The 27,875-nt window shown below is 44.6% G+C and overlaps 2 protein-coding genes across 2 annotated transcripts; both read right to left on the reverse strand.

Moving 5' to 3' along the window:
- Nucleotides 1–2,246: 2,246 nt before the first annotated feature.
- On the reverse strand, nt 2,247–11,859 carry LOC123019054 (major intrinsic protein of lens fiber). Its single transcript, XM_044421493.1, has 4 exons — nt 11,500–11,859; nt 6,413–6,577; nt 5,789–5,869; nt 2,247–2,432 (listed from the first exon to the last, which is right to left on the reverse strand). The coding sequence occupies exons 1-4, from the start codon at nt 11,857–11,859 to the stop codon at nt 2,247–2,249; spliced, it is 792 nt and encodes a 263-aa protein (XP_044277428.1).
- Nucleotides 11,860–19,610: 7,751 nt separating this feature from the next.
- On the reverse strand, nt 19,611–26,585 carry LOC123019035 (aquaporin-4-like). The gene is made up of 5 exons (XM_044421475.1): nt 26,571–26,585; nt 23,766–24,122; nt 21,938–22,102; nt 20,328–20,408; nt 19,611–19,820 (listed from the first exon to the last, which is right to left on the reverse strand). The coding sequence occupies exons 1-5, from the start codon at nt 26,583–26,585 to the stop codon at nt 19,611–19,613; spliced, it is 828 nt and encodes a 275-aa protein (XP_044277410.1).
- Between the last annotated feature and the right edge of the window lie 1,290 nt (nt 26,586–27,875).

Below are 27,875 nucleotides of genomic sequence, written 5' to 3' on the forward strand. Positions count from 1 at the left end.
CTTCTTGGAAAGGTGCCTCCCACACACGCACACACAGCACAAACACTCGTGAGTTCCCGGCTGCCATTTTTAATTTCCATAATACCTCAAGTGCCCAATGTAGCATCATGCCAGGATATGTGAGGAAATCTAAAACAGTGGGAGACAGCTAGTTCCACTTGCCTACTGCAGGAAACCCAGAGTTGGCAGCAGTGGCAGGCCCAATTTCAGCACCTAGCATCTCCACCAGGGTTGAAACCTTCCCTGCTTGAAGCTTTGTGGCCATCAGATCCCCTGTGGGGCTTTGCTGCTACTGTCTGCCACCACTAGCAGCAATGCCAGGCAGGTGGTAGTTGTGCTGCAGAGATGAAGTTGTCAATCCCTCTCCTGCCACTGGATAGGAATACCCAAGGGCAGCAACACTTTTGGGGTGGCAGCATATGACAATGGCCTACTTAAGCCTGGTGCCGGCCTTACTCAGTTACACTGATTTGCCTGGGATCACAGACTGTCGAGTCATGAGGTGGGAAAAGCCTCAGAAGTACTGTACTTGGGGCTCCACACAACATAAGCCTGGGTCTGGATACCTCCATTGATCAATGTAGCACTGGGTTCCACAGAGAAGGTGGAAATAAAATCCAGGAGTAGATCTAAGTTTCAAAAACTACACTTAAGTAGCCATCAACTACAACTGTCCCCACACATCTTAACCTCCAGCTCCTAAACAGTTATTGCTAAAAATAATTATTTTGTAAACCAACATTATATTTTGTCCATAAGCTTCACTGGGAATGCTGACTGCCATTGAAGGTATAGGGTATAAATTTTAGACATTAAAAATTGTGTCAAGTTTTGCTCAGGAATTGGATCCCTTTGGCTCTTGCTGTAAGCATCCCATTTGAGTTAGAGCCACTAGTGTTTTGATCCCTTGCTCTGGTCAATGAATTAGGCATGTGGGGCTCTTCTGGCTGAGGCTTGCATGTCAGTTTTAAAATGGCCCATGGTAAAACTCAGCCAGATCTCTTCCCCAGGGTTAGCTCCAGGTCTGAGGAGGCCCTGGACAAAGTACTCATTGATGAGCCTGCTTCTCTGTCAGTGGGCCTATTCAGTGGCAAAGGTTGGCAGCAGTGCCAGGTGGCCCAGACATCAAACCATCCTTTTAATATCCCACAATGTCCCAGAGCAACACAACATCAGGCACTGCAGAAAATTAAAATGGAGGTTAGCGCACGCTACCCCACCCTGCTCAAAATGCTGGTCAGGAAAAGTGTGCCTTTGAAGGAGGGCCCAAGGCAGGCGTCAGGAGCTCCCCATGATGGTGTGCCATTGTTGGTCCTGCTCCCTTCCCAAGCAATTCTTTCTCACACACACACACACACACACACACACACACACACAATACACACTGCCACATGGAAATAGGCCCCTTTTCTTTCCCTCACCCTTTCCATCACCAAGAAAGAAAGCAAGGAGTCACACTGCCTTTTTACTACCACTGCTGCCTCCATGCAGTCCCCAAACCCTCTTGCACTAAGCCTTTATATGTCACTGGAATAGCCCACAGAGATAGGGCCATAGCCAGATTATTAGAAGCTGAAGGAAGACAAAAGAGGTCAGTGACAAGGTGAGAAAGATTTGGGTTTGGTTTTTCAGTCCCATGCTCTGAACAAAATGTCTGAAACAAAGTTAGCAGCAAAACACAACTCATAAGTAGGCGTAGAGCTGTGAGATGCAGTAAGTGACATAATCGGAGATATGTGAATATAGATGCTGTTGTCCAATGTCTTCCTTTACACACACACCCAGCACCTAACTGGCAAGGACTCCACACGTGTCATTACACACACACAGGCAACTCCAGGGTTTTGCAGGGATTCAAAGGGGAAGATTTTCCTGCACCTTTTCCCATAAAACTGTTTCCAAGATTTCTCACCGCAAAATAAATTGTTTAAAAATCAGGCAATGACATAATTTCCCTTGCTTCCCCATCCCACCCACTCTGCCCATTTTATTGTCCCAAGGTTGTTGTCACTGATTAAGAGATTGAGGGAGAGAAAGAGAGAGAGAGAGAGAGAGAGAGAGAGAGAGAGAGAGAGAGAGAGACTGGATAACAAACTGTCCCTTTGGATTTGTGTCTCCTAAGACACCGCTTCCTACTGGCCAGGAGCAATAACAGTCTGTATACTGGGCCAGTTTTTTCTGCCCCCTCTCTCCCCAGAGGAGGGGTATATGTGTGTGCTCTCATCTTGTTGCCCTAAGGCCACTGTTTATAATGCTTGCGTCTGCAGCTCGACAGGTTCCCCAGGTGGCTCTGGGGGAGCACTGGTTTCAACTGGCCGGTCCCCTTTGAGGATAGACAGGCGCTCTGAGATGCCACGCATCCTGGGGAAAAGGATGAAGTCATACAAGAAGCCGCCCAGCACTCCGCCAATGATGGGTCCAACCCAATACACCTGGAAAGAAAAAGAAGAAAGACATGGAAAGGGGAAGCAATGAGAAATAGCACTGCAGGGAAAGAACATGGCTTCCAGATGCTCTTTGAGGTTTCGTTCAAAAGGTGGTAGAGTGAGTTGGAAGAGGTGGGGACATGGAGGGCCCTATCCTTAGGCAGAGTGAGGTGACTGCCTCAGGCAGCAGATGGGATGGGGAGTGGCAATAGTTGTTGTAAGGCGGGGTGTCTGCTCCATTTTGTCTGCTTGCTGCCCTGGAGAGCAGTGAAAGATGGTGTCCCATTGCAGTCAGATTCAACTGCCAGTGCATTCAGTATCGCTAGGTGGAAAGGTGAGGGGCATCACCTGGCCCTTTGCCTCAGACAGCAAAATGCCTGGAATCACCTCAGACTGCAGCAGGATGGTGTGCAAAGGCTATGAGCATAGCAGAGTGGGGCGGGGAGCTTCTCTACACAAGGCTTTTAAACCCGCCACTTTACTGAGATTTCTATATTCTATATTCTATATTCTTCGCAGGATTAAGATTGGCTGCTTTACAAGTGCTGGTTTCTTTCTCTTCCTTTCTATATTATATAGAAAGACAGAGAAAGATTATACAAACAAAAGGAGGCACTGTGGTATACACACTGAGAGCCAGTGTGGTGTAGTGGTGAAGAGCATGGGACTGGGACTCAGACGATCTGGGTTCTAGTCCCCGCTCAGCCATGGAGCCAGCTGGGTGACTTTGGGCCAGTCACAGACTCTCAGCCCAACCTACCTCACAGGGTTGTTGTTGTGGGGATAAGGTGGAGGAGGAGAATGATGTAAGATACCTTGAGCCCTTTGTAGGAAAAAGGCAAGATATAAATAAAAAAATAAATAAATATGTGCGAAAATGCTCCAGCTTCTCATAGCACAATTTCTAAGTAATACCAGGCTTTCCTCAGTCTAAAAAAATCTGGAAATGGCTGCAAAGCACAGGAGAAGCACTGAGGATGATGGCATCATGTAAAGCATCCACAAACTACCACAAATGAGGAATTATGAGCAGGCAATAAATGTCTCTCATAGAAAAGCTCTTAAATTCAGTACACTTCCTGCTGTACTAGTTTATGCTGAGAATCAATAAAAAATATGCCCTCATGCATGGATTTCATGCAGTCTCTAATGGTCCAGAAGTTTACCAAGACAGGTCGTTTTCCACACTAGAGCCCTTTTGGTGCCTCTGAGGTGTTCCATTCCACAACTAGCTGGAAGTGTAATTAAATTGTACGTTCCAGTAATGGAATAGCACTATTTCGCAACAAAAAATGAAAATGAAAAGAAAAACAAATAAAGGAAATCAACAATCAGAGTCCTCCCTTCATCCCTGAACAGAAACAGATATAAGGACAATGAAGGGAGGCTGCTGAAGGAATCATGGAATCATAGTAGAGTTAGAAGGGGCCATGAAGGCCATCAGGTCCAGCCCCCCGCTGTTGCAGGACACCACGTTACACCATCCCACTCAGATAGCTGCCCAGTTTCTTTTTTAAATGTCTGTAGTGTGGGAGAGCCCACCTCTCCACAGGCAGCTGGTTCCACTGTCATATTGCTCTGACAGTGAGCAAGCTTTTCCTGATGTCCAGATTGAACCTGGGTTGCCGCAGCTTGACTTAATTATTCTGTGTCCTACACTCTGGCATCAGCGAGAAGAGATCTTGACCTTCCTCTTTTTGATAGCCTTTGAGGTACTTATAGTGGGATATCATGTCCCCCCTCAATCTTCTCTTCTCCAGTCTTTCCTCATAGGGCAGTGTTTCCAAAACCTGGATCATTTCTGTTGCCCTCCTCTGGCCCCTTTCCAATTTTTTGGCATCTTTCTGAAATCTTGGTGCCCAAAACTGGACACAATATTCCAGATGAAGTCTGATTAGTGAGGCATATAGGGGAACTGCTACTTGCTGTAGTTTGGAAGTAATACTATTAATGCATCCCAAAATATCATTTGCCCTTTTTGCAGCTGCTTTGCATTGTTGGCTCATATTAGCCTGTTGTTCACAATTTAAAGGGGCAGCATATAAGTCTATTCATCATCAGTCCTCTGCCTGCATTGATCAAGGAGCAATTAAATTAAAACTAAAAAGGGAAATCATTTTAATTAATGGCAATGGAGCACTTGAAAGCATCTATAACACTTTCTTGTCCACACTAGAGAAGCTGATGTTTGTAACCCACCCAGAGAATCAATTTGGCTAATGGGTAGGATAGAAATTTAATAAATAAATAGACAAAAAACTGCATTTTACTATCAGAAGTTGCCATAGAGCAAAACTTTAAAAGTACAAAACAAAAAACAGTGGAATACAGTGTGCTCCCAATGATGTCACCTGGATTCTTTACATAAGGGGAGGTACCAATTGTAATCCTCGTAACAGAGGATTACAATTCCCGAGAAAAAGACAGGTAGAGAAGCAAGTATCTATTCCCTCATTCTGCACTATTTCCAGACCCAAGGACTCCTAGTGCTACCAGTCAAAAGGATTTGTGTAGCCATTTCAACTTTCCTCCTCAAACTTTTTTTTCTTTTTGAGGCATAAACAAATAAAGAGAATAAACAAATGAAGAAACAGGAAAAGCAGTGGGGAAACATAGGCAGGCTACAAGTGGAAAACGTTGTCTTGGCATAAATACATAAATTCTGTGATTGAGGCAGAGCAATTGCACAATAAAAGTCTTGTGTGGAACCATCCTAAGACAGACTTTTTTTTTCTTCAGAGGATGCATTTTTCGAGACAGATGGCTACTAAGTGCTACCAATTACAAGGCTCTATGGAAATATTCTGTTGTCTTCTTCTTAGTAGATTTTCTCTTAAGTTTTTCTCTTAATTGGGATTTTGTTTTTTGTTTGTTTAGTCTCAGAGTTGTGCCGACCCATCACAACCCATGGACAACATTCTTTCAGGCAATCCTGTCCTCCACCAACCCTCAGAGTCCACCCAAGCCTACACCCACTGCCCCAGTGACTCCATCTAGCCACCTCATCCTCTGCCGTCCCCTTCTACTTTTGCTGTCAATCGTTCCCAGCTTCACAGAACCATTGATCCAAATACTCCCTTGAAACAGACCCAGCAATTTAACTCCCATGCCCAATCTGAACACAGAGTGATCTGCTAGCTGTCCTGTCCAGTGCTGCCTGGATGAATGGAACTGAAATGGTTGGTTGATGTCCCTGGTATTTTGGGGGTGGTGCAGGGGATGCCCTAGAATGTATGGAGGAGGACCTTCGTGGGTGAAGGGTTAGTCAGCCTGGAGATTTCTCCACAACCCTTAGTTTGGCATATTGCTACACATCTGGTCATGTAAACCTACTTTCTTACCCCCAGAAACCTCCTTCTTACCCAATGGTTGGTGAAGTTGCGTGTGATGACGGCAGGAGCAAAGGACCGTGCGGGATTCATGCCAGTTCCTGTGTAATACATCTGCAAGAGAGTAGGGTTAGGATAGAGAAACCAATTCTTCTTGTTTCTCAAGCCATCCCTGTGTCCCTGAACCTCAAGGTGATTCAACCCCCTTTATAATGGCTTGTTGGGATTCAAATGAAATAGTCTATTTGTCTCAGTTCAGAACACTCTCATAGGAATTCAAGTCCTGTGCAAAACTGAGGGACTATAGACACGGCAATAATTCATTTTGTGAGTGTTTTCATCCTTATTCCTTTGCTTTTATTCCCAGATAGATGCCACTTTGAAAAGCAAGATGGAAATCCTTTTAACGTTGTTTTATGAGTTCCAGCTGCCAGGAATCTCTACAACAAAAGTATTTCATATATCACAGAAAGTTGGAAGAATAGCCACATAGGCTTGTGTTAAGTGTGAGGCAGGCAGTGCTGGGAGAAACTGATCCGAGATGCAGAGGCCAGTGAGGCTGGTCAGGGTGGAGATGGTTTAGTCCCACCCTTCCTTGCCATGCAGAGGTGTTCTTGTTGGGAGCATAGTTGTGCTTCTCACATACTGAGTCATTACCCCAAAGAGGTGTCCAAGGGTGAGGGAGAAGCCCACAGCCAGGGCCACGGATCCCATGCGCCCATTCCGTCTCTCATCATAGGTGGCAAAGATGCAGAGTACAAACTGCAGGGTCAGGAAGATCTCCACGATGGTTGCTTGGCCTACATTTACACTGGGATGCATCTGCAGCCAGGTAGACACAGAAGGATAGAAGTATAAGGGAACGGCAGAAGTCCATACCTCCTTTCATCCCCCACTAGTCTGAGCCCTCAAAATATTTCAGCAGTGTAATTAACATTGTTCACCTTGCTTGTTCACCTTCCATATTGAGGGCAACATTAGTTGTACCGATCCAATGCCTAGCAGATGTTAATGGAACTAAACAAAATTTGGCTGTGGAGAGTTTGATAAAGCGTGAAGTAGGCAGCTACCAAAACTGGCCTGAGGTATTTTGCTCACCAAGCCAAGGAACAGATGCTACCCACTTCCATTTCATGTGAAACAACCAACTGGATTGGCAGTTGAATCTCTCTTCAGCACTGGTGATGCAGCAGCATCCTCCATGGAGGGCAGCAAGCTAGCTTAGGGGTACAAAGCAGGCCACGTGGCACAGATCTTCTTTTCTGGTACCTTGCTGCCACCTTCCAGCATCTGCTGGACACGGCAACTGCCTCGCTCTGCCCAATGCAAGGCAGACGGTCACCTTCTGCTAGACCTGGCTCCAGTCGAATTAGAAGCTGAGCAAGGCAAGGCAGAAATGGAGTTGGGTATACTAGGGGGAGCGGGGCGGGTGGGGGGGGAGCCAGAGGGTAAAAACAACAACACTAGGGAGCCAGAAGCAGAATCTCCAAGACACTTAAACCAATGAGACAGCCAGTCGGGGACTATCACCTGACTTGTGCTGGTTTATTGGCATAAATAATCTTTCTCCTTTGGCCATAGATGCATGGTGATCAAATTCCCACCTGTACAGATGCACCAAAGGCTCAAATCATAACACCATCTTGCTGCTTTAGATCCCCCTATCTATTGGGTTCATGTAATTTATGAAACTAATTCATTCAAATTAGTGCTGATGTGCTTTTAATCTTCACAGAATCTATGATCCATGCTGACTTAGTAAGCAAATATATATTTGCATAGAATAATTTAGTTGGTGCAGACTCAAAAAGCCATACAATCTGCCTGCCTCATTTCCACCTAAACGCAGAACCATCCATTTACAATTGCACCAGAGATCAGCCTATGCAATTCAGTTTAGCTTGTAACACAAGCAGAGAGTGGATATAGAATTACAGAGTTAAATAATGCAGGAAAACTGCTACAACAGCATCCCCAACAAAAAACCCTGCATCCCTGCTTAAAAATCTCTGACAGAGGAGGCTCCACCCCTCTCTAAAGCAATTTGATCCACGGTTGAACTGGCTCATACCTTCAGGAAGCTTAATATTTAGTCAAAATCCTTTGCCTTGTAATTGAACCCCTTGGTTTAGGTCTTGTTCTCTGAGCAAGAGAGAATATATTTATTGCATCGTTGGTTGTGGAAAGCTGCAAAATACCAACACTGGATGGAACCAATGCAGGAGTTAGTTCCTGAGTCTGATGGAAGTTGGGAAGTTTGGAAATCGTTGAATAGACTGCGTACAGGTACAAGATCTAGAGTTGCTCTGAACAAATGGGGTTTTTCGCTGACTTCTGCCCTTTGTGATTGTGGTGACATGCCAACAACAACACATATGTATACCTGCCCTTTGCGCTCAGATCAGTGCACACTTGATGATCTTATGGCAGCATGACATAATGCAATTAATGTTGCTAGCTTCTGGGCTAGATCTGTTTAGCTTATATATTTTTCAATTTTACATTTTACAATTTAAATTTATTGTTTTATAATAAGTTCTAATCTAATATGTTTTCTAACATGCCTTATTTTAATTATGATGCTTCTGACACAAATAAAGAAAGATCATTGGTTCAACAATTATTCAAATATTGGAAAGTTGCTATGATATCCCCTCTTAAGCATCTCTTTTTCAGGCTAAACACAGCCAGCTGCTTCAACCTTTCCTCACAGGACTTGGTCTCTATCCCCTCACTACAATCATTTTGTAAGCTTCATGGCTGAATAAACATTTGAACCCAGGCCCAAGTCCAATCACTGGCCCCTTTCAAATTGCAGACCCAGTTCGACAATTGAATCAGATTTTGCTAGATATGCACATCAGCCTTTGTCATGGTTAAAGCAGGAGGATGCTAGGTTCAGGCTAGTGGCAGAAAACAAAACAGAGGCTTCTGCTCTGATTGTATGTTTGCATGGACCCTTATTTTGATCACAGTCATGATTTACAGTGTAAATCCTGTACCCCTAAATTTGTCATTGCCTTTCCTGGTCTCTATACAGGTTACTTTCAATATTTAGAAACTTAAACTGGCTATACTCCTACCTTCATTGAACAACTGCATGGCAAATTAGTTGTGCACTGTCTTATGAGGGTTAGTGCTGGGGCCCTCCTTCTGGAAGGACCTTGTTTCTTTTTTTAATTTGGCTCAGCTATCCTATCTTCTGAACTGAACACCTCCTAAGCTGAAGATGCAAAAAGCAGTACAGTGCAGGACACATGTTGCAGGATAACACAGGCCAAATCTTTAAGAGCGTCTAGAAGAGTTCCACATCATTCCTGAGGCAAGCGTAAGGACAGGCGATCTCTGTCCCACTGGAGCAGGGCTGCATGGGTGTCATGAATGCTTGCAGGGTTTTCTAATATCCATCAAAAGGCACAGTTACTACCTGACAACTGGTATCAAACTTCTCAGATGTGAAACCTGACATCTGAATTAAGTAAAGGAAATAAATATAGAACACAACGATGGAAAACTCATTTAGAAAATCTGAATAGACTCAGCCTCTGTTTGAATTCAAAATATCAAAATACATTCCTCATAGCCTGGAAGTTAGAATTTTCACCCAGATCATTAACATATGAAGATTTAAGATGTACAAGTCAAATGCATGAGTTACAGATTCAGTGTATATAATTCATAGGCTATTCAGCTCTGCTGAAAAGCTGGGTATCTACTTTATCACTGTTTTTTCCTTCTCCTGAAGTAAAAGCTACAGCTATAACACTCTTTGGGCCTGCTGCGCAAGGAAACATGCTGCCATTGTACCAATCAACATATCTGAAGTTTGTTTTTCTGTGGGTAGTTGGATGACCACTTATCAGAAAACAGAGAATGAAGGTTTATATAATACGTGTCTGCTAATCTATAGTTATATGTGAACATTTTGAAATACATGCAACAATTTAACCAGAAATACAGTGCATCCCACCATAGTTGGGAAGACTGTGAGCAGGTGATCTGTGTACTTGCTTGGTCTGTTGTCCAGGTGCTGACTGATGAGAGTCTGTCTCAAGGCCCCTGCTCTCCCTTCTTATGCGTGTCTTTCAACTGGTCTTCTACTGAACAGTCAATAACGTAGAACAAGAATAGGCCATTTTTGTGCGTTGTGGGCACATTTGCCAATTTGAGAACCTGCAGCAGACACTAGTGCAAAATGGCTGCGGCAGGAGGTGTGGCAAAGCACAAGTAATCTTTCCAAAAGGCTGAGTGCAAGGCAGAGGTGGGGTCTGAGCTCAACACACAGAGCAACTCCTTTGACAGCAGTTTTCAGCACCAACAGAAACCCATGTGACAGAAATTCTGGCTTCTCCCAAGACAATTTGTCTTTTTAAGTGAAGGGTTAAAGCTCCTTGGCAAGTGCCGGGAGAGGCATCTAAGGGCACATTTGTGCCTATGAGTAGCAACCTGCCAACCTCTAAAACAGAGGAGATCTTCAAATACTTAAGTGCTTCAAGAGAGCTTAAATGCTTCAAGAGAGCACTTAGCCACCCTAAAATGCGTATACTTGAAAGATCACCCATTATACTGAAATCCTAATGCAAAGAGGGAAAGGCTTTGGATAGCTGCATTTTTGATTCCTGCAGTCAATCCATAAGATTCAAATATCAATACCATGAGAGTGGCTGCATAGTTCAGAATGAGTCTGAGAAAAGCAGTCACTCAGATCACGAAGTAAAAGAAAGTATTCATAATAGTTGGCTTTCTGTTTAATTTCTCAAACTATTGCAAACCCTTTAGACTGCAGTCCTATGCATGCTTAACATATTCTTGTGTGCTGTTGGTTAATTGGAATCTACAAGACATCCTACTGTCTAGAAGGTAAATCATAAACCTGACATGTTTATACTGAAAAGGTTAGTACGGATTTTTCTTAAAACAGTTATAATGTAAACATAAAACCTCTGCCCGGCTGCAGGAATGGAACTGCGCTTCCATATTCTGCCTGACAATACCAATGTTCTCACACATGGCATGACTAGCAGACAGGAAGCCTTAAGGGCACTTGTGAGCTTCATGTGTGAAAACCCCATTAGAAAGCACAACTCCTGCAATGAAAAGAGGAGCCCTTCTTTCAAATGTCAGTAGGACAGATTTACATTAGACCTATCAGTGAATCTGATGATCACCAGTAATTGAATTAGTACCACAATGATCTCACACAAAATGCCTTTGATTATACCCACAAAAAACACTTCCTCTTCCTCCTCACAAGCACATCTCTCTGCGTCTCCCTCCCTCCCTCATAATCATCTTATACTGACCCTTCCTATCAAAACCTTCCTTGCCTTCTTTTGTACTTTCTCCCATTGTAGCATACGTAAACATAGGCATGCAAAGAATCTTCTGCGCAGTCTAGCTCAGTGAGGAAGCCAGAGTCATGTTGATAAATTATCGGTCCAAAAGAATAGCTGAGGCAAACATCATCTGCATCTCTTTTGAGAACTTATCCCGTTTGTAGGCTACTGAGTCTGCCATCCTGGATCTTGGGATTAAAGTTGCTTCCTTATACAGGATTCTAAAAACACTTCTCTTCTTCTGGCACCCCTGGAATTGTCCCTAGTCATCCAGATTTTAAAACCCAGCATGTGTTGTCTTTTAGTGGACCCCTCCCAGCAGTGCACAGAAATACCATCCAGATCTTCCTCCAGGGACACCACCCTCTTCAAACACACTCCCAGACAGCTCTGCCTGGTCCAGTTTACCGTGTTGAGAGCCAGGTTACCCCGCAGTGCTGCTGGCGTGACTCCGTAAAGCACCGCGGCGCCGGCCACTCCTCCCAGCACCTGGGCAACCATGTAGAAGACAGCGCGGAAGAGGGAGAGCTGAGACCCCAGCAGGAAGGCCATGGTGACAGCTGGATTGATGTGGGCCCCACTCACATGGCCTAGAGACTGCACCATGGTAGCTGCCACCAAGCCAAAGGCCAGGGCCACCTGGAGAACATTAAGGGGGCCAACAACCCAACGGAGGGAGGCTCCCAGGCCAAAAAATACATAGAACATGGTGCCAAAAAACTCGGCAAAGACAGCCCTCCAAAAGGAGGATGAGCGTGCCTCCCACATGGTGAGGCGCGAGGGCAGGCGAGGGTGCTGTGCAGTCCTCAAGCACGCTGCTGCTCCCCCCACCACCTGGACCCACCTCTTTCAGCTGTGGCTGGGAGCTTTATAAGGCTCCCTAGCCCAGCCCAGCCCAGCCCAGCCTGGCCCAGCCCAGGAGGTGGGAACACTATCCAATTAACTGGGGTCTCTTAACTCTTCCCTGTCTGCTCAAGGAAGCTGTGATGAGCCCTATAAAGGCTCAGAAGACAAGGAGGTTCCTGGATCCTTCTGCTGCCGTCAGAGCTTTGACGCTTGCTGGTATTTCTACTGCCCCTTAGGGCCACCCACCTTTCTTTCAACACTGAAAGGGGGTTTCCTGTTAGCAACTGCTAGGGGAGAATCAATCATTTCCCCCCCACAAGAACGCTTTAGCATTCACAGCAGCAGATTTGTGTCCTGCTCCCTGGCCTGGGCCAGTTTCAAAAAGGGTCCTTCACAAATGTCAAATTGTCCCTTAGCACCGTAGATGTTTCCAGAGCTCCTCTGTATGCCATGCATTTATCTTTCCTGGACGAGGAATGCAATAAATAGGCTGTCAGGCTGCACTGCAGCCAGCTTTCCAGGCAGAGTGCAGGATGGGGGCACTACTGAATGAGTGCTATCACTGAGATATGCAGGCATTCACATATAGTTCAGAGTGCAGCAACGCTTTCTCAACCCACCACATCCTTCCTTAGTTACCCAAGTAATCCTAATCCTGAGGAATGTGCTGTACAGGAGGAGGTCATGCTTAGGCCTTCTAGGATCCATTCAGCCACAGGAAAAAAGGCTGATAAGTAAATCCAGCGGGTAAGAGGGAGGCTAGCAACTTCGTCCCAGTAAGTATATGGAATTGGATATAGACTTTGTTATGTTTGAAGCAGACCCACTGCAGTAAACAGAACTAAATTTAGTTATTACAAACTTGTTCTGTCAATTCAGCAGGTCTACTTGAGGCATGACAAGGTCTGGATTGGATGCAGGATGTATATTGTATATATTGCCATTTTAACAGACAGATATTGCAGATATCAACTGTGTACTTGCTAAAGAAAAGATCCTTTGAAGCGCATCACATGTCTTTTGTGTGTGCACACACCATGAAAATGCTCGGGGATAAAATGAAGCCAACTACCACCATGTATTTCCAGAGGGTATGCAAGACTACCCTCAGGCACAATAAGACACATATACATACATCAAATACTCCTGTTTTAACAGTTGCATGATATGAGAATTGTGTGTTAGCTTTTGAAATTGCAAAATGAGAAGCAGTGCTAATTGTTGTTGAAAGTTATGGGACATATTTCCAAGTAAAGTAGATTGGAGCTTTCATGTTGGAGAATTCCCACCAACTGGGATGGCCAGTATGCCTGATCTGATTACATCATAACCCTTCTTCATAGCAAGACAATGACCTCCAGTTTACTGAAACCAACCTGAGTTCTTTTCTCCCCACAAGAGGATTTCTGGAATGTGTAGTTGCAAGGGAAGAGTGGAAAGTAATGCTCCTCAGAAGGTGGGTATGAACCATATCAGAGGCAGGCAAAAGAAAAATCTGGACCAACTGGTAGATCTTTGGGGGAGTTGCTGTAGATCAACAAAGACCTTTGACTCTGAATTGCTTAACCACAGAAACACTAAAACAATTACTTCGGCAAGGGGCGGCATAGAAATGTTATAACAACAACAACAACAACAACAACAACAACAATAATAATAATAATAATAATAATAATACTGCCGAAGTAAAGATAACTTGGGAGTATCCAGGAATGGATTTTTGTGCAGAAGGATTGTGTCTTCCTTTCCATTCTGGTACTCAAAGCACATTCCTAGACTCTGAATTCTTTGGTGCAAAGTGGTCCTCCTTTGGACCAGGCTTTGGGTAGTGGATCTCTAGGTTCGAGTAAGAAATAGAGTTGATCTCACAAGCCTGAATTCTGCCCACCCCTGATCTGTATTCTAGGTAGGACTGAAATTAGTATTCTATGAACTAATTAGTTAATTGTATATATTTTTAAAAGGATTTTAAAAATGAATGTTAATGTCATTGTACTATTATAAATAATGGATGTAATCCATCCAAATTTTGGAATGTTTAAATCCCAGGTATTTCAGTGGTGGATAATTTAAACACAAATTTCACTTTCTGGAGTTAATACCTAATTAAAATGCCTAACTTGGCTGAAATGCACCCCAAAGGTTGTTGACCTTCAAATGATGAATTTGAGATAATTTGAAAATATCTGAATGTGTTACTTAATCAACAAATGCAGTTGCAATAAACAGGTGCAATCCCAACAAAAAGGTATTTATTGGGATAGTATAATATTTGATTTAATGGATTCGAGGGTACAATCCTGGGTTGAAGAAACACTGGCCAAAGGCTTATAAGGAGTCAATAGGAGGCCTGGTATGCTAGCAGAATGCAAGGGATATAGTAAAATGCCTTACTGTGGTGGAGACCCCGGAAAGGTACCTTCAGTATCCCGAAGCCTGCTGCCCAGGGCACTGGTGGAGCCCTCACATGACACTCCGGGCAGGTACGGTGGCTGGGTGGTAGGCATGTTCGCCCCGGCAAGGTGCAGAGTTTCCTCTGCGGCATATGTGCTGCAGCCTCCTGCAGCTATATCAGTGTGTATGCATTTGACTCTCCTCACCCATATCAGTCCTTCCCAGCCATGATGTGTGTAAAAGCACATTCCTGTGAGTTTTCTAGCAGGGGGTAGAATTCCCTTGTTAAGATTTTTTTAGCAGTGTGCTCCTTGCTTGCTTGCTTCTCTCCCCACTTTATATTTTATTTTAATTTATTTATTAAAACATTTTTATGCCGCCCCATTCGCCGAAGCCTTGGGGCGGCTTACAACAATAAATAAAACCTTTATCGACCTTATTAACACAAAACAATGGGCTTACATTGCAAGAAGCCAGATTCTGCTGTACAGCCAGAAAAACATCTTGATTGTTAGAGCAGTACAGCAATGGAACCAGTGACCTAAGGAGGCCGTGGGTTCTCCCACCCTGGAGGGAGTCAAGCTGGACAGCCAGCCATCAGGGATGCCTTAACTTGGATTTCTGCATCGAGCAGGGGGTTGGGCTTGATGGACTTGTAGGCCTCTTCAAGTCTACTATTCTATGACTCTAATACTGGGGCAGAGTACTGGATTTTCAGCACTCTGCTGACCATCCCCCTTTCAATAAACCAAGCCTCTGGCAAGTGTTAGCTGTGGGGGATTTCCCATATATCTATTTGAACCAATGGCCTTCACAGTTGACTTGTTTGCCTGCTTGACAGCCTACCCCACATAATTCTTACTTTACATTCCTGCCTGGTTGAATAGCTTTCTTTCCCTCCGGGAAGGCTAAACATGTTGCCCATGAAGCAATTCCAAGCGGCAATTCCAAGTGTGTTTGTTCCTGTTTAACAGACAACGGCACAGGGCTCCTTTGACTGCTACTGAATCTTCTGCATTTCTTGCATGTAGAGAGGACAGGGACATGGCAGCACAGCCCCAGCCTGGCTCACAGATGTGCCTGCCTCCATGTCCGCACGGAATCTTGTCAGCAAGATAGACTAAGGTGGTATTTCCAGGGGCCCTGGAGGCATGGCTAGCACAGTAGGCATGTCATGAGCAGAGCCGGCTGGAGTCACGGGTCAGATTAGATGGCCCGGGAGACCACTTTTGACTTGATCTGTTTCTCTGTTTTCTGTTTTTATTTTTATGGTGGTGTGTTTTTCCCCTCCCCTTCTGGGCTCAAGCATATACGGGATGCCTGGCCATCCTGCCAACAAAGCAGAGGTGTATGTGCATGGGTGTGCACACACACGCATGTGCACATGCACACACACAGAGAGAGAAAGAGAGCGCACCAGCAAAACTGGAGTATAAGATTGCCCTGTAAATACATAGTTAGCAAATCAAAAGCAATGCTAATTAACAGGCTAGTAAATCCCTCTCTAAGCAGTAATTTCTATGGATATAATTGGATATTTTCTTCTTAGTGGATTTGCACATTTTGAATCTGCCTCAGGGTGCAGTCCTATGCATGTTTAGACAGAAAAAGGACTTACAATACCAGCTAGCAAAAGCAAAACAAAAAAATTAAAGAAATCCACCAGTAATCTTCTAAAAAGTAGGTGGTGCCCATTTGTGCTACACTCAGATCAAGACCAGTCCAGATGAGTATGGGAGGAAAACAGAAGCTGTGTTGACTTCAGCATATTGGAAGCAGTTATAAGAATCCACTTTAACTTGCATGTCATATTCTTACAACCAGGGTATCTGAACTGAAACATTTGATCAGCTGCTGTGCCTCATCTGTGCTGTAAATATGCCCCTCCAAAAGGGTTGCCTCCAGTTCTGATAATGTTTTTCATCTGAAATCAGTCAGTCAGTCAGCCAGCCAGCCAGTCGCATTCCTGGGCTCTACAGTGGCTCTTCATGAGCCCCAACACACACACCATGTTACCCTGTCTCAGGGATCCAGGAATCTCCCAGCTTTGTCCAGTTCATATACCTCTTTTTTTTCGTTCTCAGTCATTTTTAATCAAACAGCTGCCCAGGGCCAGCCCTGTCATTGGGCATGGTGAGATCTAATGGCTCAGGCAGCAGATTCAGAGTTAGTATCAAAGAGCAGCAAATAGTTGTCCTTGATTATGATATTTGCCATTATGTAACATCATTTGGATTTTCGGCCTTGGGCATCAAGGTATCTTGGATAATTTCAGGTTGCGTTGCCATTAATATCCTGCCAGGACTGCTTATCTTCTGCGAGTCCATAGTTGTAGAATTCTACATGCAATCAGGTACAGAATTTGGGTTCTTGAACATTCTAGCCTCCATTAGTTGATTTTTAAGCAACTGTTTTTTAAATAAAGGCACAATCCACAAATGGCCAAGCTGCACTGAGGGTTCTGTTAACTTTCCTGACACAAGGGAAAGCGGACAAACTCCAGGAAGTCTCAGTGACTGTGTACCATATGGGGAGAACTTGTAGCCGATGAGAAGTTGTTGTGAAATGGTGCAGGGAATGGAAACATCAGTTTATCACAGGGAGGCATGGAGAATCTAATATGGGGGAGGAATCCAATAGACTTTCACAACTCAATCCCTCTACCCTCATCCCTGGACTCTAGTTTGTTAGCCTCATGCTGGCACCAACTTGTTGCTGTGCAAGTTGAGCCAGCGCGTGGACTTTAATCTCTAAGATGGGCTGTGATTTGCATATTTTTAGAAAAAACACTAAGGAAATTTGCACAAATCCTACAATGTGCCCAAATTTAACTAGCATTATTTGTACAAATCGTAGAATCTGTGCATATAGGAAGGCAAAAACAATGTGATCCTAACATGCTTTGCATGAATAAAGCTAGAATGATGTCAGTTTTGCCTTCTGCTTATGAAGATTTTCACAAATGTTCTTAGCAATTTTTTTAAAAGTGCATAAACTGGCACCCGTCTTAGATACTGAAGTCCACAAAAGCCCCTTGACTCAACCTACTTCTGATAATTGCATCAGAAGTAGGCAAGAATCTGCAGAGCTCAATCCAATCAAATTTTGCAGCCTTGGCATATCCTTAGTTCATCATCTGTGAGGTATGTTCTAAAATGTGCAAATTCTGCAAATAATACTACCACTCAGGTGATGGAGCTTCTGACTTCTGACATGAGTATTCACTCAAGGCCTCGCTACCCTTTTATCTGCAATTTCCCTCTACTCCCCTAAGACTGTCTTTCTGCCCCCAGGTGGCACCTTATAAAAACATTCCACATTCTGCACAGGCCAAGATTCAGTGCACTGAACCCAGATGTCAGAATTAACACTAACCTAAAGCACCACCATTTTCTCAGCCAGCCTACAATCTAAGCCGGCTCTGTTTCTGCGAAGAAAATGTGATCTTCCAACGCTTCTCCAGCACTGCGTACATGACAGCAACATTACAACCCCCCACCCACCCATGTACCCTACATTCCTTGCAGTCAGCCTTTCTCTGGCTACCTTACATGCAACTGTTCTTTGATTTTACAGCCCCAGCTGGCCTGTTCTCTCTGGCTTTTCTTGTCACAGGAAAGCTTGCCAAGAAATTCTATAGATCAGCAGAATTCAGTAGAGCAGCCCTCTTCGCTCTGTACCCTGCGCCATCATTACCCTTGGTGCACAACGACCATGTTGGATAATGTCCTTGAACCTTCCAATTCTAGAGTGAGGGCTTTTCGTGCTAAAAGGCACTGCACGCTATTCCATCTTAACAGATTGTTTCCACTAAAGAGAAAGCCAGAGGAAGCTGTGAGAAACCTAGGGTGGTCATGTGTCCTCTTTTACAGAGGACATTCCTCTGTTTGGACTCTGTTGGCCTGACCAGTCCAAGTACAGCTTAGAGAGCTAGGCCTGTGGCCCCACAACAGCACCTTGACAGCACCTGCATGGAACAGGCGGGCACAGGACAGAGTACCGTGTTTCTACTTAAATTACAAGAATTCTTTCATAATTTGCATCTATTCATATAAACTGGCATATGCAAACATTATGCAAATTGGTGTCTTTTTTCTGTCATTCCTCTTTTATTATTCATAAGCGACCACCCTAAAAACATGGGAAAGTTGCAGGGTAACTGCATGTGGGTAACTGCATGTGTTTGAGGCAGGGCAAGGATAAAAGACTCATCTGGAAGCACCCCAAAGCAGTCCATTTCCCCTAGTTCTTCCTCAGTCCAGTGCAACAGGAGACAGGTTTATACTTTACATCAGGAGCCAAATAGGAGAGGAATAAAGGAGGTGAGAATGCTTACTGGATAGAAATCCATCCCTGGCTCCTGGTATCTTAGGGGTTAACAGCTCAGTAAAAAGAATGAGGATAGAAACTGGCTCTGCTTGGCCTGGAATGAGGCTTCTGGGATATCTGTCTTCACAGCATTTTGGAGCAGAGGTTTGCTCAGAGCCATTCAAAGGTCTCTAATTCTCTCTGGGCTTCAGGGGATTTATCAGCCTGCTTCATGATTGGGCAGGCGGGAGAAAAACTGCCAGGCCCGAAAGAGCCAAGGACAATAGGACTTGCTGGACTCAGCACTTCACCCATCTCGGCTTGTTGAAGGCACATGGGGAGGGAATCAACAGATGCATGTCACTCAATCAGCCTCGGTCTCCCATCCCACATTATTGTGCACCAGGTTCAGAGAGGGGGTTGGCTTAGGCCAGTCGCTAAACTCCACCCAGATGGCAAACAGGACAAAGAGGAACAATGGTTCTTTCCAGATGTTTTCTAATGGGTGCTACGGTGAGGGACAAATGATGCACAGGCTTGAGAGGGGAACACGCTTAAGCTCACAAGATAAAACCAGTAGCAGAGCACGAGACTGAACCTAGCAGGCCCAGTTTTCAACCTTTTGCCGGTTGGCCCCGGGAAGAGAAACCAGGGCACTTGGTCCCTGCTTGCTCTTGTGCTATCACAGTAGGTCCTCTCTGGGGACAAAGAGGCCAGGATTTCTAGTTCCCAGCTCTCCTTTGTGTTTGCTTATTAGTTCCTCACACTCTCTAAACTGGGGAGAAAACCCCAAATTCATGGCAAATGCGCTTTGTTGTCTTTAGGGGTTCAGGTCCCAGACCTGCCTTAGTGCCAGGACCCACGTGGTCATCATGGATATGGAAGATAGTACAACTTGAGTACAGTGGCAAGAAGGCATGGATAGCGGGGCTTTCCGGGAAGGTAAAGAAACAGGAAGATGCTGCAGCTTTCTATTCAGTGCCGTGTTCCCCCTTGCAAGCTGGCTTGGCATGGACAGCAGCAGAGAGCGAAGAGCGAGACATGCTGGCTGCTTCCACAATCTCAATGTCGCGGCAGGTCAGGCAGGCAACTAGCTTCTCCCGTGAAGCACTGTGAGCAAAGAAGAATTCATAGGATACGCCAGCAAGGACTGCACCTAGGATGGGGCCAAGCCAGTACACCTGGAAGGAGGGAGAGAAACCACAGGAACGAGTTCAGAAGCAGTGCATCATTCCTGGGGAAGGGATGATGGACCAGCAGAGCCACTGGGATTGGTACAGAAAGCGGCAGAACATGCATGGGGGGGAATCACGTCAACTGGCTGGGGCACCAAGTGAGGCAAGGAAACAGTTTCTAGGGCAAAGCTCAGCCAACGTTCTTGCAAGTAGAGGGACAGAGTGCCCAGATGAGCCATGGGCAAACACACCTTAAAGCAACCTTCCCTAATCTGGGGCTCTCCAGATGTGTTGGGCTGCAACTCCCCTTGCCATGTTGCCTAGAATCACACATCTGGAGAGAAACAAATTGGGAGATGCTGCCTGAAATAGGACTACCATCATAGCCCTCAGGCTTCATCCCTAGCTCAAAAAGCAATCAGTCCAGGCAGTGGAAGAGCAAGTAAAATACATGGGGACAGATGGAGGGAGAGTGCCATTCATTGCTCAACAGGCTCTCCAGCACCTACTCACCCAGTGATGCTCCCAGATTCCTGTTACCACTGCTGGTCCCAGTGATCGGGCAGGGTTCATACTGCCTCCAGAGAATGTGCCCTGCAGAAGCATCAAATTGGTATGGTCAGTGGTGGTGTTCTGACTCCCTCCTTTGGCAGGTAACTTCAAAAGCTTGTTTGTGCTCTTTACAAAACAACAACATCACAGCATCTTCTTCTCAGTGCACTTCACGATCAAGTATTGTGAATGAAGCACTGCCCGTGTGCTAGTTATGGCACCAGGCAGGCAGAAGACACGCACTAGCACTAAAGAATTCTTCAGAAGTGGAACAGTTTGAGTACAATTGGCTGGGAGTCCATTCTGAGCTTTTCAACAAGGACTTTTGACAGATGTCATGGAAAAGCGAAGCAGAACCGCTGCCATTTCTTGCAAACTTCCTGGGTCAATGCGCGGGATTTTTATCTGTTCCAATAATCCCCCAAATAATGCCCAGGCAAGTTTTCCCACTGCAGAGTTGCACAAGTTCACTAAAATGATAATGATAATTGCACACACATTTGGAGTGCAAAAAACAAATTGGGCAACCACTTGGGCACTTGGGGGGGGGGCTCTTTCTGGCTGTCAATTTGGAGATTGCTGTTTGCTGGGGGTGGAGTGGGGTAGAAATCCATCATGCGGGAAAAGAGATCGTAATTGTGGCAGGCAGAATGAAGACAGTGATGGTCAAGCCGCTTGTGTTGGTTTGGATGAGATTGGCAAGAGCAGCAAGGGGGTTTCTTTCCCACTTTAGCCCAACACTCGCCACTTTCCAGTAGCCGTGGCGGGGTTAGTTGCCAATGTTCAGATGACACTAAAACCCATCATGCATACAACAGCCCCTAGAACAAACCATGGGTTATCAAGGTGGCTTATTGCCTTGAAACATGTCACCCCGTGGGAAGAGGCCTAGCTTGTCACCCACAATGGGTTGTTGTGCAAACCCAGTTACGGGGCTTATTTGCACATGACCTGGTCACAAGCTGTGGCAGGTTGATTGTTTTGTGAAACTGACAGAACATTGGATTAGCATGGATTGTTCACCACCTCCCTCCCCCTTGGTCCTCCCATGGGTATCAGGGACACCATGAGAGGATCAACTTCTCTCCCCACCTTCCCCCCTTGCCCTTTTGGTTTTTGGACAGCTGACTTTTGCAACCCCAGTTTTGACAGTCACTAACAGCACCCTCAAAGTGCCCAAGCAGGAATCAGGCCAGATTCCCCCACCAACAGTCGCAACTCACAATGCATGGTCACAATGTAGAAACCCAGTAATTATGAGACTGCACTTTGGGAAGCATATCAGTCATAATATCAAAGTGAGAATAGCTTTTCTTCTGAAGTGATAAGGACTAGAGTATTGGTCCATTGAAATCATATCCGACATTCCTTTAATGTTACCAACTGCATGAGAGATACTGGCATCTGCCACATCTGGAAAAGGTGATGCTCAAATCAGCCTTCAGTTGCACTGTGTTGCTGTTCTAAGGTTATAGGCGCCAATTCCTTCCCCCCAAATTGCTGCTGAGACAGTCTAGAATTTCAAATCAAAACGGTAAAGGGATAGCTCGGCAGGCTGCAAGGGATCTCACCGCAGCGAGCGCTCCTGCGATCACAGAGAAGCCGGTGGCTGAGATCCCAGGCTCACCCAGCTCACGCTTCTGATGATCTTCCACAGCAAAGATGGTGAGAGCCAGCTGGAAGGTGGAGAAGGCCTCCATCCCCAAGGCCTGTCCAGCATTCCCCTCAATGCCGACCTAAAGGGAGAGACCCAAAAGAGGCAATGGGAAGGCAGAGGGCTGAGTGCAGTGGCTGCAAGTCCTTGGCCAGCACAAGAGTCTTTGAGTCATACTAATTCTTTCTCCACTAACATACACCCTGTTTTGCCTGTATAGTAAATATTTTTCCATATAATTGTGGCTCTTGAAATCATGTTCAATATGTTCATGATGCTGAAATTGTCAATATTATACATGTACGGTTAATCAGTGCTTTTTTTGTAAAAAAAAAAAAAAAAAGGTGCCAGAACTCACTTCTCCGCCAGCAGTAAGCACACACACCAATCCCAAGCCAAGCAGCAGAGCAGCATCCCAAGCAGCTATCTTTCACTATCAGATAGCAGACACAATAGCAGCCTGCAGGCACTATGTTAATGATGTCTGCTACCCATTCAAGATCACTTCGTAAAATCCATTGAAAAAAAGGTGCCGGAACCTTTCTGGTGCGTTCTATGACAAAAAAAGCCCTGCTGTTAATTAATATTGTTAACTGTTAAAGGATGTAGATTTTAACATATGAAATGCAAAATGGTTCTTATTATATATGTTGTATTATTGAGGAATCCAAATCATTACATAAACATGGCTAACATTTATTTTAAATTGTTCTAGGTAGGAGATTAGGGAAACTATTATAAATCATGTTGTTGTATAGGAAGTTGTATTCTTTTTTATGCTTACATGATTTCAAGATGGCCACCACTTCATGTCAGATAAGAATTTACTCAGGCACTGTTGCTCTCTCCTCTATGTATATGTAGCTTACATTTATAGATAAAGCATAATAAATATTTTTTAAAATGTTGTGTGCACGCTGAGAATGATGTAAAATTAAGCTTTTTTTTTTTTCTTGAGGTTGGGGGAAGGAATCCAGGTAAATATTCTGTTCCAAGAGATACTGCTACCTTATCTAGAGACTGGTGCATTAGAACTAGGCAGCCGATTAGCTTGCATTCAAAGCAGTCAATGGCTACAGTCACACAACAATTCACATTAAATACTGAAAATGAGATTGAGGTTGAGGTTCATATTCATTGAAGTGTGGGTTGTTATATTGTGTGAATCCAGCTGTGCTAACAAAATGTTTTGTTAAACCACAGGCGACCCATGGTTTGTTGTTTAGTTATGAGCTATAAGTTGTCTGTGGTTAACAAGCCACAGAATGCTAGTGTGGCTGGGTTCATACAACACAACGATCCACAATTCAACAACAATCCATGATTCAACAGACCACATTCAACCTTAAATGCAGGTTATTATGTTCTGTGATTCCAGTCAATGAGAAGAAAGGAGGGAGGCCACAAACTGCTAGGAAAAGATCAAAAAAGTGATGATGACAGAACATGGCAACTGAGACAGAGAGAAGCAAAAAAGGGGGTGGGGGTGGAAAGGGAGATGAAAGCAAAAATGATACATAGCCTGAAAGATCAAGTTGCTTATTTACTGAGACTAGCCAACTTTTTCTAGGGATCAGGGAACCAATACAACACCATAAATCGGGATTGATGTAGTCACTGTGGGCACCAATAGTGAAACCATTTTATTTTTATTCAAGGCTTGGGTGAACAACATTAATTTCCATTTCTGTGGATACATGGGAGGGTAGAGTTGAGCGAATATAAGGAAGAGGAGTGTCACTTACCTTTGTGACCAGTTGTCCAATGGCTGAGGTGGGCAACACAAGGTAGAAGACCCCTGATGCCAAGATGGCGCCCAGGCACTGGGCCAGAATATAGCCAGCAGCATGCAGAGCATCCAGCTTGCGAGTGCACAGGAAGGCCATGGTGAGTGCTGGGTTGACCTGGGCGCCGCTGATCTCGCCGAAGCAGTGAGCCAAGCTGACAGCAACCAGTCCTGCCGCAAGGGCCGGCTGGAGTGGGGGAGGAGGCACCTCTTTAGGGCCAGCAGGGGAGGAGGCTCCCAGCACAACCCAAACAAAGATCAGGGTGCCAGCGCCTTCGGCCAACAAGCAGCACCAGAACCGACGGCTCTGCAGTTCCTGGAGTGTGGAGGGAATAAGTAAGAGTCACCAGGCAAGGGTATATCTCACACCAGAGACTGACAGGTTGCTGAGATACGCCACTGCCACTGCAGCATTCTGGTCAATGCAAGCCAGTAGGTTCTGTTAAGATACAATCCAGCAGGGCTCAGATCAAAAAAAGTTCTACAGCTCCCAGCATGGATCAGGCCGTTTCTCTTAACATCCAGCTTCTCAGCTATGTATGCCTAAGGTTTAAAAGACAAATCCCAGTCCATGACCATGTGGATTTTGCCAGATCATGGCCCAGTAAGGAATACTGTTTGGCCCAATGCAAAATTGGGAAGCCATCCCATCTGTTTGTCCTGAATTTTAAAAATCACATTCTGATTCATCTCTTCAATATCTGCAAGGATAAATGCTCAGTTATATTTTTAAATAATTACCTAAATAAATGTAAGAGAGAAAATATTAACTAGGGGGAAAAAAACCAATCCTGGAGGAACAAGAGCAGAGATAGGATTTTGGCTAAGCAGGTATTTTTCCTAATGCCTGTTCTTCAAGTCTCAACAAGCTCAAATATTTTCTGTATCTTGTGCATTTTCATCAAAATGCAGCAAAATGAATCATTAAAATACATCTGAAAAGCCATCAAATATCATGCTTTTGTAAGTGTATTTACAAGAACATGTGGACTCTGAGACCATTATGTCTTTGTTGCCTAATCTGTCCCGAGTAAGGTCTCCTATTTAAGATCCTGTAGCTGGCAAAATGAACCCTCAGGAGGTACCAGTATCCTTGGGCTTTCGGCAGTGGAGTTCTGACTCTGACATGCAGAAATGCTCTGGGGAGCTTTCCCCAACTCAGTGGCCACAACTTCAACCCTCATCCCTAGAAGAAGCAAACATCTATAGAAAAAGGGCCTGGACTTTTGGCCAGCTGCACTCCAGAGGGAAGAACTTCAAAACTGGTATGAGCAGCTATTTCCAGTTCTGGAATGGATCAAAACCCATAAAAACACATGAGCAAAAACACCAACCAGGGCTATCCACCCAACATCTGAAGGACACTCAGCTGGCTGAAAAAAACCGAATGACCATTATCTGGGGCTTCTTCCTATAGCCCAATCCACTTGCCTTTTGCCATCAGGTATCTTGCACTCCATTATGAAAATCCACCATTTCACAGATCCTACCAAGGCTCTGCCTCCAGGGAGCCAAACCATATCACCACCAAATGCCACCCCTCCAGCCTGTCAAATCTAGTGTCTTGTTCATGCTCTAGCTCAAGGTCGGCTCTACCTTACAATCTCACATGAGTTGATTCTTCCTGTGCTAGTGGAATTTCTGATGGAGTAGGGCATTGTGTGTGTGTGTGCGTGCGCACACATGTGCACATGCGCACACACATTATGTCTCTGCTGTGCAAGAAAAATTGAGAGACTTGGCTCCACAAATGGGCATCACATAACAGGGTTTTTCCAGAAGGAGGGCTCCTAACACTGTAAATCAGAAGACACCGTGCCACAATTTTATTTATTTATTAATCTTAAAATATTTTCAGGGGTAAGAAAAAAGATATAAAAAGTGGTAGGTTTCAAGTGGAAAACATCATTGTCTAGACCCCACCATCCACCCTGATAACATTCTGTGAATGAAAGAGGACAGCAGCACTATAAAAGACTTTTCTAGAAGCACCCAAAGATTCTGTTTCCAACCAATTCAGGTTCCAGCTCCACAAGTATCAGAAGTTGTTCTTTTCACCCTCAATTTGCCTACAAATTGGCTCAAGATCTACAACTGAATGAGGATGTCTTGCACTAATGTTGGAAATAATGTGTATGTTTTATATAATTCAAGGTGGGCCCATGTTGCAGATGGTGCTTGAAAGGGGCTTTTTAGAACTGTTGAAGACTATCGCTCAGCTAAACTGTAATGGCATAGGTTTAGATTACAAATCTTTTAGAAAACCCTTTATGAACAGTATCTGTCCTCTATTCAAAATGTTTTCTGATTCTGAACATCTCACTAAAGTAAGTACTCTAAAAAAGACACTCTGCAACATGAAGTCATCTGAAGAACAACCAATTTCTCCTCTTTGAAATTGTTGCGCTATGTAAAAAGGAAAGAACTCCTCTTTGTACTCTATGCGGTCTACTCTGAAATGACTAAAATGATTTTGGATCTTGTGGCAAACATGTTAAAATTAGCTAGCTGAATTGAAGCTCAAAGTAAGGAAAATGGGTGTGATTAGGGATCATTAGAGAGTAAACACTAGGACAGGAAGACAGAGGCTTCCGCTAGGAAGGAATGGAGCACAGAAAACCAGCCAGACAAACAGATTGGTAGAAAAGTGGATGAAATGCTTTCAGGCAAGACTGACTGTGAACAGCAACTACAGAAGGATGGGAATGGAATTGGGGATTCATCCACTTGGGCTGCTTCTAATACTCAAAGCCGATGTCCTTACCTCCCTGATGCCCATGGTGCCCAGCTTGCCAAAGCTGATCTGTGTGCGGGAAGGTGTGTTGCTGCTGTCATCAAACGCTATGTTCCCCCTCCCTCATCCTCCCTCACCAACAGCTAGGATCCTCTTAAAGATGAAGCAGATGCAGTCCAGAGAACAACGAAGGAGGGGCATCAAGCAACAGCAATATGGATGGACCACATTGACCACTTTTGTCCTCTGCTTGCCATGCTGTGTCATCCCAGTTTTTCAAATGCCATTGCCAGAGCTCCACAGGTTCAGTCAATTAATGCCCTTCCAGAGGCTTCAGACTTCCACTCCAGAGGTTACAGGGAGAAGAGGGAAATCTCTTAAGAGAAAATAATCTCAATTATTTATTTTCCAAAAGCTTTAATACACACATGTGGGCGCACAAATGTTTGTGTGCATGCATTGATAAGGACTCTCTGGGACACGTTGGCAGCAAGGGTGCCAAGGCAACAGATTCCTTTGAACCTTACTCAGGAGCTCATCTGAATGGGGTTGTCACAGTTACCGCAAAGCCGGGCCAGAATGTATTGCTGCATGATCAAAGATGTTTGCACGCACCATTCAATGAACCTTCATATGCAGTGGATAACAGGGACTTTTTGTTGCATGCCCAAAGAAGGGGAAATCCTAGGTGTTGTAGTTAAATATGCTCCTGGATTTCCAACAGTGGGTTTGAGCAAAACAGACATTACAAAAATGCTATGAGATGACTAAATCTGCCCAGAAAGATGTCAAATGTGCATGTGAGTGTACATGTGGGTGGCATGTCTGGGTGGGCCATGCTTTTCTTTTTCTGCAGAATGAGTCCTGTACACAACCTGTATTGATATCCAGGTCTTTTGCAATGTGAGAAAGGAAAGGGATTGTGGGATCATATTGCGTCTATATGATCACAGCTACCCTGTGTTGTCTGGTAATGGTCTATTTCAAGGCATTTCAAGGCTAAGTTAAAACTAAAAGTGACTGTGAAGTATTCCAGAAGGGTTTCTCCAAACTGGGAGAATCAGCATCCAAATGTCAAGGGCAGGTCAGTATAAGCAGAGTAAAGAGATGCATGTTGTGGCAAAAAAATCAAGCTTTTTATAAATGGATGGCATCTGAGCTAGTGCTGACTTTCCAAGACAGCAATCTGGGACCCGGGTGGGAAGCCTGATGACATGCCTAGCCCTGTGTGCTACTGCAGTTAGACAAGACTTGAAAATAAAACTGCCAATATCATACACACATTCATATCTATGGTGCGACCACACTTATTGTGTGCAGTTGTTGTTACCACAC

This window comes from Varanus komodoensis, unplaced genomic scaffold (assembly GCF_004798865.1).
Source record: "Varanus komodoensis strain SLA01 unplaced genomic scaffold, ASM479886v1 scaffold12, whole genome shotgun sequence".
Taxonomy (NCBI): Eukaryota; Metazoa; Chordata; class Lepidosauria; order Squamata; family Varanidae; genus Varanus; species Varanus komodoensis.